The following is a 12,430-nucleotide window of genomic DNA, read 5'->3' as shown; positions in this document are numbered from 1 at the left end:
GGGGTGTATTATTTATTTATTTATCTATTTATTTATTTATTTATTTATTAGCTCATATTAAGGCACGAGTGATAGAAAAACCGCACGTCAGAAACAGTGGCATTATCCTTTGAATTGTTATTTATATTGTTTTCTGAAAATAACATATTTTCTGTTTTTTCAACAGGAAAGCAATAACGTGCCTGAACTGAACAACAGCAAAGAGCCCCTTGACAAAGAAGAGGCTGTCAAGGCTTACCATGGACTGTGTGAGTCGAAGAAGTAAGTGTCACTTCATTGTGTGCTTTAATGTAAAGAGCTGAAATTAAATGACTGTCACTGGCGTAGCAATAGATAGATTTCATTCAGTTGTGGCTGACCAGAGTCTGCCATCTAAATTCATGGCCCTCAGTGACCTCATTAGCATAATCCTCAGACAGTTAGTTATGTGGGATTGCCTGGGAGGAAATACATTTGCGTTGCTTATGAGCCAGTTGGGGCATTGTGATTTACCTTGACTAAACTAATCTCTCTTCCTTCCCTATCTCTTTCTGTCTCTATATTTCATATTTTTGTCATTGTTATAGCTAAATAATCCACTAGAACATTTATGCAAATGCTCGTAGTCACACATTGGCCCTGCAGGACAGTCTGTTATCGGACTGTATCTGTATCAGCAGGTATACTAAATGTTGCCCTGCCTTTTGGAAGAAAGTCCTTTTGGAGTTTGTGCATTGCATTTTATTCAAAAACAAGTTGTTTGCATAATCGTGCTGTCAAGTCTTTGGCTGAAACAAGATTTCTGGCTATGTTTATCAGCATAGCCGGTTCTCCTATAGGTTGAATAGGCAAATTCCCAGGGCCTCAAGCATCCTTTAATGTATTTTTTGCACTTTCGGAAAAAAAAAAATCTTTCTTTTTGGATACATTCATGCCAGTGATCATAAAACCAATCAAAAGCACTGATTCAGGGAAGGCCCACCCCCAGCAAAAGATGGATCTTATTGGCTGAGGCCCCCTTGAAAGCCTTTATTTTTAGCTCATATGATTTGACCATTTTATTACCCTGTGTATTAATTTAATATCATAGCCGGCATGAACTGAATTAAGTGTCCAAAATTGGATAAGCCTTTTGCATCCCAAAACAGTGTGTGCTATCATCCACTTAAAGGGACAGGAAGAAAATGAATGACAAGATATGGCAAAAGTGATACTCAACTTTAAAAAAGACAAAAGGAGCATGATTCATTTCTGAATTCTTCTTGGGTTTTGGGCTCCAATCTTTTGACTTACTAACCGCTTCTGCTCTGTCGTTTACAAAGTTTCTCACAATCTCCTTTTCTCTTCTTTTTTTCCCCGCTTTCTCGAATTCTCTGTCCGCTGCTTTCCTTCCTTGTGGACACCAGTAAAGCTCAGGACTGGGGTTATTTGAATGAAGATGGAGAGCTGGGTTTGGCCTACCAGGGTCTAAAACAAGTGGCCAGGTTTCTGTCTGCTCACTTTTTCATTTGCTGAACTTCTTGCTGTTCTTTCTTTCACCTTTGTTTCATTTCATTTTCACTCTATCTTTGAATGATAGTTTAATGAGAGAAGATGTTTTCTGTGCATTTGAATAAGTGATCCATGCTCTTATGCTAAAAATGAATTACTTATTGGGGGTTGCCTTTACTAGACACAGTAATGATATAATCCCCCTCCTCCTAGGCTGTTGGAGACCCAGCTCCAGTCCCAGTCCAGGCAGCATAAGGATGAGCTGGAAGCGCTTCACACTCAGATTGAGCTGCTGAAAGATGATATTGAGAAGAAGCAGGAGATCCTGAACTACACCATGTCCCTGTCGCCAGAGGCCCAGGTGGAGTACAGCGTCCAGCAGGAGATCACTCGCCTCACCAACGACAACCTGGTGAGATACTGCACTGTACCATGAGGAACACCAGCATTGAAGCACAAACTGGAATGATCTTAATATTCTGTTTTTGTATTTTCTTGCTTGTAGGACCTGAAAGAGCTGGTAGAGAAACTGGAAAAGAACGAGAGGAAGCTGAAGAAGCAGCTGAGGATCTACATGAAGAAGGTCCAGGAGCTAGAAGGTGACAAGCAGCAGGCTCAATGAACAGCATTACATTACTCTTAAACTACAGCCATTCAGATCTATAGCGTACCCTGTGTTTGCATGAGATCATCAGTTCTGACCGTTGTCTCCTGCTCTCTGCAGTGTCTCAGACTGCTGCAGCTCAGCCCAAGGCGAAGCCTGAACTGAGCCGCCAGGTGACGGTCCAGCGCAAAGAAAAGGACTTTGAGGGGATGCTGGAGTACTACAAGGAGGACGAGGCCCTGCTAGTCAAAAGTCTAATTACTGGTAAGACATGGCTTGTCAAGCCTGATTTCAAGTCAATTTTTTCAGGCATCTCGGTGCGGTTATTTGATGCCACCCGAGTTCAAATGCCATTGTTTTTATCTGACCAAACAAACTGAACTAAAGGAGTAAACACACAAAGAGTGTGAATGTCTGGACATGCTTGGTGTGAACATGCCTGAAATGTGCTGTTTTGTTTTCAGACATAAGGCCCAATGCTGTGTCAGCTACAGTCCCCTGCCTGCCAGCCTACATCCTCTTCATGTGCATCCGCCATGCGGACTACATCAATGATGACCAGAAAGTTGAGGCTCTTCTCACCTCCAGCATTAATGCCATCAAGAAAGTCCTCAAGGTTTGTGTTATTGCTTGAGAAATCTACCTTTGTGATTATTAATGTACATTCTTTTTTCCCCAACCTTTTTTAAATATTTCTCAATTCTTCTGCAGAAAAATAATGATGACTTTGAGATGACCTCCTTCTGGCTGGCCAACACTAGTCGTCTTCTCCACTGTCTGAAGCAATACAGTGGTGATGAGGTGAGTTGTAAAAGATATTGTGGAAAGTGAGTTTTAGTAAATCAACTTTTGAATGAGATTTTCTAGGGCTCCATTTTCCTTCTTTTGGAAAACGATAAGAGAAACAGAAACACAAATCCTGATTTATTTAAGAGCATCCTTGGTTCCCTGGATGTCTTTTTGAGCATAAGAAGTTTTTGTAGCTTTTCATTCGCAAACAAAGTTGTGCTGCGTTGTTTTTTGCCCAGGTGTTCATGACCCAGAACACAGCCAAGCAGAACGAGCACTGCCTGAAAAACTTCGACCTGGCAGAGTACAGGCAAGTCCTGAGCGACCTCTCCATCCAGATCTACCAGCAGCTCATCAAGGTGGCAGAGGGCATCATGCAGCCCATGATCGGTAAGTTTCTGCTAGATAGAAGAGAGTAGGTTTCAGCCATCTTGGGTTTTTAAAGGCCGATACCAGTAGTGATAGTTTTGGGTTCAATCTGCAAATGGCGAATAGTATCTTTCAATTTGACCATTTCCATGCCAAAAATGACAAGTATTCAGTGTTTTGTTATTGGCAGGGTTGAAAAGCCCCCGAAGCAGCATGTACAGCATCATGGGACACTAAAACTCTTACCTGGGACACTAAAACTCTTACCTGGTTCTAACCAGACTGTTGGGCCCAAAGAGTCTGGGGATTTTCTCTGATGCTACAGCAATAGTGTCACTAGTGAGGAGGCGGGTGGTTTTGTGGTTGGAGCATTCTTTCTGATTTTTCTTGTCATTCAGTGATTTGAGCCCTCTGTGTCTGCAGTGTGTACAGCGGTTACCCCGGCAACCGCTCAGCTGATGTCAATAAAAACATTAAGGCTTTAAGGCAATAAAAACATTAAGGCTTTTTCCAAAGCCTGCTCGGCTTTCAAAACAAGGTCAAGCTCACTGTGTCCACTTGTTGGTCTAAACGATGGGCATCTATATTTACATGCGCCATGTTGTCGCACATAAGGTAAATTCTGGGTTCTTAGCAACTTGATGATGCTGCCTACCCTAATTTGAGTGACATATCTGGAAATCAATAAAACCTAACACTCAGTAATAATCAGTAAAATGATTGAGATTAACTAAATGCAAAAAACAATCGGTCCTTGTACACACACATTTGTCTCCTCTTGCCGTATTTCTTCACACCACACGCAAAATACACAGCTTCAGATGTTTGTGTGAGAAAATGTCACATACAAAGCGGTTGCATTTTACACAGTTGTCCACCTTATTCCCTCTACATTTGGCCTGGCACTGTGACTATGGCACTGAAAAACTATCTCAGTAGGGTTTTGATGGCTTTCAGTGTCTCAATGGATAAATGTAACTGGTATGCAAATGCTGAATTGAGTGCCGGAGGAGGAGAGCAATATTATATTATATTTATATTTGTTGATATTCATATTTGGTTACCAACACCCTGTGGCCCATTTTTCTGGCACTAACTGAGGATTTTTGTGTGGGAAAAAAAAAATGAATTGCACAAGTCAACTCAAGTCAACAAGTCAACACAAGCATTTAAAGACCAAATATTTTGGAAAAGTCACGGAAGGATCAGTACTGTGAATCCAGTGTTGGAGAACTTACATTTTTAAAACTCTGGTGTGAAACTTTGGCCTTTCTTGCGTTAATACCAGCCATTATGAAAACGTTTATTGTAACTCATTAAAATGACTGAGTCTAGATAATGTAGAGCTAAACCTGTCACGATCCTAACTCCTCCTCTCCTCCCGTCCAGTGTCGGCCATGCTGGAGAGCGAGAGCATCCCCAGCCTGGCCGGGGTGAAGCCCATGGGCTACAGGAACCGCTCGTCCAGCATGGACAACGACGGCTCCGGGCCCAGCAGCTACACCCTGGAGGCCCTGATCCGACAGCTGGGCCAGTTCCACAGCATCATGGGCGAACACGGCCTGGACCCGGAGATCGTCGGCCAGGTGGTCCGGCAGCTCTTCCACTGCATCAACGCCATCACCCTCAACAACCTGCTGCTCCGCAAGGACGTCTGCTCCTGGAGCACCGGCATGCAGCTCAGGTACGGTCGCAGAGGCTTTCGCAGGAGGAGCTGCAGATAGCTACTCTAACAGTCAAGTAATAAATCGAGCGTCCCTGTGTCTGTGCAGATACAACATCAGTCAGATGGAGGAGTGGCTGAGGGGGAATAACCTGTACCAAAGCAAGGCGGCGGCGACGCTGGAGTCCATCATCCAGGCAGCCCAGCTGCTGCAAGTCAAGAAGAAGACATCTCAGGACGGTGAAGCCATCTGCTCCCTGTGCACCGCCCTCACCGTGCAACAGGTATTCCATACGTGCATGAAACACACACACATATTACTGAGTAAGCAAGTAACGTTGCGCTAACCGCTTTCCTCCGCGTGCCGCAGATCGTGAAAATCCTCAACCTCTACACGCCGCTCAACGAGTTTGAAGAAAGGGTCACGGTGTCGTTCATCCGAAATATTCAGGTAGGAACAGCGACACAGATCATTGCTGCATCGAAAGCACATACAAGTACAAAAATACACTGTTTTCACCTGTTTTACCTGTCTGTGCAGAATCGCCTCCAGGAGAGAAACGACCCTCCGCAGCTCCTGGTGGACACCAAGCACACCTTCCCCGTCCTGTTCCCGTACACCCCCTCCGCTCTCAGCCTGGAAACCCTGCACATCCCCGCCTCCCTCAGCCTGGACTTCCTCATCAGAGTCTGAGCTTTCTAAAAAGGCCCACCGTCGGCCCGCTTCAAATCTCAGACTCCCATCAAACCCCTCGGTAAACCGGCTACACTTCAGTTGTAAACCCAAACAACAGGGGGGTACCAAATCTAAAAGGGGGCAATGACGGACAGAGACATTTTGTACCGACCAGGTATGAAAGCGCTTGTGTTTTCTTGTGTGTATTCAGAGATCCAAAGTGTCGGGTGTCAAGTAATCCTTCAATCCTATCGCCATCTGCCGCCTCACTGATGTCTTCCTGAGTGGCTTTTTAATGGAGGATCACCTGCAAAGCTGACTAAAGAACGTCCAAAAGGTTTTGTCTTACATGCCCGGTCACATTGACTCTCTCTCACAGTAACGAGTGTTGATGCTTTCTTTATTTTTTAGTAATCACAGGTGAATGTTATCTGTGAAAACATGCTCTCGCTCTATCAAAAAGTGATTCTCAGCATCAGCAAAACGCATCAGCCCTCCTGCCGCTGTAGGTCTGATATCAGCTACACTACATTGAACTCATGAGTTAATCTTCCACGTGCCTCACGCTCCTCTGTAAAACCAACGGGCGGCAGAGACGAGAGCGGCAGCACCGCAATGCGGAGGCTGGATTAGATCCCGCCGCTGCTGCTCTCTCTTATGCCCCCAGGAATCCTCTGTCCTCAGAGTATTCCTTCACCGTACTCCCAGTTTTTATCTTATGTTGCGTAAGAGCTTTTATGTGTGTGTTCAGACTCTCTCTCTCTTGCTCGCTCGCTCTCGCTCTCTCTCTCTCTCTCTCTCTCTCGCTCTCTCGCTCTCTCTCTCGCTCTGCAGTCCACGGAGCAGAAGTCCAGAAACGCTAAATGTTCGTAACTTTATGCAACTCACACTAAGTAAGAAAAAGGAGAAAACAAATGAGCGGAGAGAGTTACATGGAAGTGTTGATGGGACAGAGATTGAAGGAAAACAGCGGTGTGTGTGTGTGTGTGTGTAATATCTGCCGCTGAACAGAGCTGTGCAGAGTCCTAGAGGACAAGGGAGGCAAGTGAGACGTTTCAGTGGAAGTGAATAAAAGAGAAGTGGTGTGAGCAAAGAGGAGGAAGAGACACAGATATCATTGACTACTGCTGAGAGGGAAACAGTAATGTAAACAGTGTATGTTTCTGTTGCTATTCTCCATAGCAAGGGAGATTATGTAGATTATGAAGGAAGGTCAGAGGGCACAGAGTTTCTAACTATATGAATCTAAAGTAATTATTAATATCTGCTGCTTTTCTTTTCGAGTGATCACTTTCTATTTACAATGCCAATTATTGTATGTGTACATTTTGTGTGCTTTCATTTTGTGTGAATATTTCAGTGTATTCTTTTTTTTTTATCACTGGATTTTTTTTCAGTTGGGTGTTTTCTACTCTACCTGCTCATTTGGGGCATCACCTCTTTCCCTTGTCTGTTTTGTACAATTATGTGCTCACACTAATGAATTCTTAACTACAGATACAGATGCTACTTTCAGACAAGACGTCCTCTGCTGCTCTCTGCTGTCAGACAGATAAAAGCAAAGTTTTCTGCACGTTATACTGCAGTGTGCCACAGTGAATCAATACCCCGTCATTATATCTATCAGATTATACACACAGTGGGTCCTTGGTCTGAGCCCAGGTGCCATTATGGGATGATGGTCGCTTTAAGTCTTCGCCCGAGAATAATCATTTGCACTCGTAGAACAATACTTTCTATGAATATGTTTAGAGTACAGATGCCAGAGTTTCCTTCATTCTGAAAAAAATGTCTCATCTTTACCTGAACTTAATAAAGATGACGTATAAATACTGAAATTTGTTTTCTATGTGAAGGGGTTCATATCAAAATGTCATATCTGTTTTTTGTGAAAGATGTCACCAGATGTTCAGTACTTTGTATTTTAACAATACAGATGATTACTTCTGCTGAAATGGAATCATTTTGTAAATTCAAAAAATCCCTAATCATTTTAAATAGCGTTTTATATTGAGATTTACCTTTCATGCCCAGCAATAATTTTGTAAGATAGTTTTCAAGATTCAAATATTTGGATTATCTCATTTTGGAATGAGGCTCTTCAGTTGGGACCGGATCAGTTTGATGTAAACACTACATGGATGTAAAAGTTGGATGATGTCATTGGAGTGAAGCAGGAAGTGTGAATAATGTATTTCGATGAATATATTTTGGAAATGAAGTAACTAAAACTCTAATACATGTTTTGTATGGTCATGTTTTACTGTTCTTATGCCAACTTGTGATCATGATATCTTTGTCATTAGGTGATTCATGAAATGCAATTTTTTTTTCTTTTTGAGCAAATTGAAATCTCACAATTGCCTTTTAAAAATTGCTTTTGAAGAGAGAAATGAAATGTAGAAATGATTTATTACTGATTTTGTGTTGCTGTTTTTGTGTGTGTGTGTGTGTCCATAAATGTACCTATGGTATATATTCTATGTGTTGAGCAGATAATGACATGAGTCATGTTTGATAGATTTCTCAGAACAGAAAAATTCCCCCGTTGACATTCTACATTATGACCTTTTGTTTTCTTCTGATTTTTAAGATCATTTTTTACATATAGTACAGTACATTTTTACATAATGTCTACTACTCATGGGGTCTGTGCAGGGGGCCCATGTGAACACGGCTGGGGGGCCTTTCCCATAGCAGCTCACCGTTACTTGTGTCAGTTGTGTCTGTATGCAGAGCAGCTGTTTCTGAGGCAGTCCGTGGTTAGTTATCTCTCAGGTGGCAGTCGGAAATGTTACCACTGCATGCACTTGACTGAATGTTGTGTGACTGAAACCTAAGCTATAGATGTGTGGAGAGACAGAGGGTCAGGTCCCCTTCAGTATTATAGGAGAAGGATGAACCGTCCCCACCAATTATTTCTGCCTCGAACACATACACTGTATTTTTACTCGCTCTGACTTTTTCAAAGCATTTTTTTGGTTTGGTCACAAGCACAAACAGCCTTTGCAGCCCTTCTCTAGTTGTTTGAAACTCCTTTTTATGCATTTAAAGGCATTTCAACAACAAATTAGATGGCCAGGTTCCATTATTGATGACATCAGCGGCTCAGTTTAGCAATGTCTTACCAGTAATTCTCCTCGCTCTCTCATACCTGCACACTTCTCATGTAAATGTACAATCGCTGGCCACTTTATCAGGTCCGCCTATCTAGTGCTCTTGCTATAGCCCATTCATCATAAGGGCCAACAACTTGTGTGTAGTGAGATGCCCTTCTGCACACCACTGTTGTAAAGAGAGATGTTATTGGAGCATTTGTGGCCTTTCTGTTTTTGTTTGTCTCACTGCTCTCTGTAAACTCCACAGACTGTAGTGTGGAAATCCCAGGAGGGCAGCAGCTGTTTCTGAGATGCTGGATCCAACAATCAGACCACGGTCAAAGTCTCTTAGATCACGCATGTTGCCCATTCTAATGGTGGGTCGAACAAAAAAACTGAACCACTTCACCACGTCACCACTTTATATATGGAGTTGCAGCCACATGATTGGCTGTTTGGAGGAGCAGGCTGTTTAATAAAGTGGCGGGTTAGTGTATTATCTTTTGCTTCAATCTTGCGGATGAAGTGAGGGAAAACACAGTAGTATGTCAGGCTGTGATTGGCTGTCCAGAGTTTGATCCAGAGTGTATTCTGTGGGTTATTATAATGTGAACTTCAAGTGTTCTTTGACAGAGGCAGCACTAAGCGCTGTGTGTTTCTACACCAGACGAGGCGACATATGGTCACTGGCCTTTACCCACCAAAACTCCCCTATGACACTTATGGTAAACTACACGACTTTATCTTCATAATCCATCTTTATGGCCACAGCTGAGGGTGCACCGGCGGCGTGTTTGTGTATTTAATGGATGAACAGAAATTATGACTCAAGGAAGAGGATGTGGTGACGAGTAATTTCTGAACAACTCTGTGCTCCCTCCGTCTGCAGATTTTTGCAACACCTTTCTACAGAAATTCACTTGCATCGTGCCGGTAAAAGTTTTTATCAGACGGCGCCGAAGCCATGTCAAGTCAGAAAATACTGCGAGAGCTATTTGATGATGCCGAGTAAGAGTGTGGAGAAGCAGCCCTGTAGAGAAGGTGTATCGAGAAGGCATTCATGTGGCTGTTGTAGCCCCGGGTTCAAAGAGCCGCTCATTTTGGTGTGGCTTCACTGAAATTCATCGCCATGAGATTTTGCACTGTGGTTTCATGGTATGGGTCTAGGTGCAAGAGGATTTTTTTTTTTTTTATGCAGGCGTTCCTGTTAGATGGGTGACATAAGTAGTCATACCTGTCATACCTATATTGTGTATGTGCAAGGCTGAGTTCAGTAGGACCTCCAAGATGGAGCCACACTGGATCGCAGTGATTATTTCGGTGGTCACTTTCTGTCCGTTCTGTCCAAATTCAAATTCCTCATGCATCCACCGCACTTAGCGAATGCAATTCTTGATTTTTAAATGCAGGTGGTGGCAGTGGACACCCTTGCAATGCACCGCTCAACCTTCCCGCTCCTCTCCCGAGCGTCTCACGAGGATGCAGACCGCAGCAGAGTGTAAACAGGTGGCGCCTCACATTCCCAGCACTTGCAAAAACAAGAGGGAGGCAGCCATTAAAGCTCGAACCCACAGCGAGATGATGTTTCGTGATGAGCGCAGAGATAGGAACCTCAATCGTGTGGTTTGGTGTGGGGGTGTGGGGGGGTGATGGGGGGGGGGGGTGTGTGTGTGTGCGCCTCCTCCCAGATAAGCTGTGTGCCATCCACAGAGTAAACAGAGTGACTCGCGGGTTAATCTTTAACCCCCTTTTTTCCGTCCCGCTTCCCTCCGCAGGGGAAGAGGCCAAAGGGCAGACGGACTATTTTCTGCAAAGTAGAAACCTTTTTCCCGCTTTGGCCTCCCAGATTTTCGCAATTCATTTCGCGCGTGCTTCACAAAACGTAGTGCGTCAACCGCAGCCGCCACCCACAGGCGCATTCAAGAGCTCAACCCCCTCCACCGCCACCACCCCTCCTACCCACCACCGAGCCTGCTCTCCACCCACGGGTGCCTATGAAGTTCGACTTCTCTTGTAGCCTACACATCCCTTCACATACCTAAACACTATAGGATATTGTTCAGACTGAAGTAGAAAACCATACAGTATAGGCCTATATATAGGAAACTGTGTGCGTAATGACTCAAAGCATACAACCCAGACGTACGGCCTTATCTTCCATTTCTCTCCTTGTTCACATGCAACTACTGGGAATAGAGCTTCTATACAGGTATTAGGTTATTACTATTTTGGTGAGATTTGGTTTGATAATTTATAATGTTTTTTTTTAGTTCCACCCCAGAAAACCACATCTTTGACCAGCTGGCACTCAAACTGTCTGCTGTGGCGAGGAAGCATCAGATTAGGCCGAGGCAGCAGATATTACGCCACTATACATAACCACATTTCCATCTTGCCCTGTTTCAGAACATTATACATTCTCGGTGACTTCAACTACTTGAGACACCGAGCAAACACTGCTAACCATGCTGACACCTGTTGGGTTTACAATACCTGAGAAATTAACTGTCAAATAGAGAAGTGATGCGTGTGTGTGACGAGTGGGGAATAGGAGCAAAAGAGGAACGGAGAATATTGACGTCAGAAGGACAGAAAGGTACATTACATACACAAACCAACCACAAGCAATATTCAGAAACAAAAATTATACTGTACTATACTAATTATATAACAAATGAGCTAAATTCCCCTGTAAGTTAACCCAAAACAAGAAAATGTTATGTATAAATTGTTATTCAATCCGTAAATTATGATTATGTTCTATGTTAAAGTAATAAGTTCCCTGTGTACTTTCTGTGTAATGTTAAATTACCGATTCTTTTTAATTCCTATGAGATGCTTATGAGAATTGCAGGTGATAATACTCTTTTATTCTAGCATGCCCGATATCACGCTGTTGGGATCGGGTCACCTGGGTTCGTGTGTTATTTTTGTGCTGTTAATATATGGAGATAGATCTGCACATGGCCTCATTTTAAAACAAACCAGATCACTTGAGTAGACGGGAAGTGGTTTGTAGGTTACTGGTTAGATTTCTGCTTCATGGTTGCTGTTTTACACAGAGGAAGACTCTGTTGTCGAGCTGCAAGTGGAGGCATCACCTGAAAAGACTTAGGTGTTTTTGACATCACTGATTTACAATCTATTCTCTTAAGTTGTGTGTTGGAGAATGGGACGGTCCAATCACCTTTTAGTGTCATTTTTATATTTTGTTTATTAAAGCGGTTGCAGCCGAAACGTTCGCATGCCATGCTGCTGCTTCAGTAAACAAGTAGAGACTGAAGGGAGAATTAGTGGTTTTTCCGGGTTAAATTGTATTTTTCTGAACTTGGGACGTGTGGAAGTGTTTGAAGTTCAGAACGTCATTTTCACTATCAGGGATTTGGGCAGACATGGTTCCAGAGGTGGGACGTTTAAATAAACACTTCATCTATGGGCACAAAGATAACTCAATTTGATTTCAGCCAATTAGAATGTTCATGATTGAAGAGAATTCCCAAACCCCTATTTGTGAGATAAAAGTGTCCCAGATAAAACCTACTGTACACAGTGAAGGGCCTCGGTTTAAGAAACTGGATATGTTTTCATATGAGACCCCCCAACTGACCTTTGACCTTTCCCTCTATGTCCCTAGTTAAATGTCCAATAATCTACCTGGAACTTTACCTATTGGCAGTCTAATCCACAGAGCACTGCGCTCATGTTCACTATCTGTCAGAGAGGGTGATGTTTTTTTGATTTAAAGAACATCCTGTAAGCAA

General features: G+C 43.2%; 1 protein-coding gene across 3 annotated transcripts in view; it reads left to right on the top strand.

Annotated features, from left to right (window-relative positions):
- The window catches only part of myo5b (myosin VB), a 47,604-nt gene extending 39,791 nt beyond the window's left edge, over window positions 1-7,813 (top strand). For all 3 annotated transcript variants that reach the window (XM_071914298.2, XM_078286356.1, XM_078286355.1), the window contains 11 exons: window positions 167-261; window positions 1,684-1,882; window positions 1,976-2,069; window positions 2,195-2,338; window positions 2,539-2,690; window positions 2,786-2,875; window positions 3,103-3,253; window positions 4,622-4,916; window positions 5,005-5,179; window positions 5,266-5,346; window positions 5,437-7,813. In XM_071914298.2, the coding sequence (XP_071770399.2) occupies window positions 167-261; window positions 1,684-1,882; window positions 1,976-2,069; window positions 2,195-2,338; window positions 2,539-2,690; window positions 2,786-2,875; window positions 3,103-3,253; window positions 4,622-4,916; window positions 5,005-5,179; window positions 5,266-5,346; window positions 5,437-5,589 (1,629 nt within the window). In that variant the 3' untranslated portion in view covers window positions 5,590-7,813. The remainder of the gene's footprint in view (window positions 1-166; window positions 262-1,683; window positions 1,883-1,975; window positions 2,070-2,194; window positions 2,339-2,538; window positions 2,691-2,785; window positions 2,876-3,102; window positions 3,254-4,621; window positions 4,917-5,004; window positions 5,180-5,265; window positions 5,347-5,436) is intronic.
- The last annotated feature ends 4,617 nt before the right edge of the window (window positions 7,814-12,430 follow it).

The sequence above is a fragment of the Centroberyx gerrardi genome, chromosome 2 (genome assembly GCF_048128805.1).
Source record: "Centroberyx gerrardi isolate f3 chromosome 2, fCenGer3.hap1.cur.20231027, whole genome shotgun sequence".
NCBI classification, from domain to species: domain Eukaryota; kingdom Metazoa; phylum Chordata; class Actinopteri; order Beryciformes; family Berycidae; genus Centroberyx; species Centroberyx gerrardi.
This window is presented reverse-complemented; position numbering and strand designations above follow the sequence as displayed.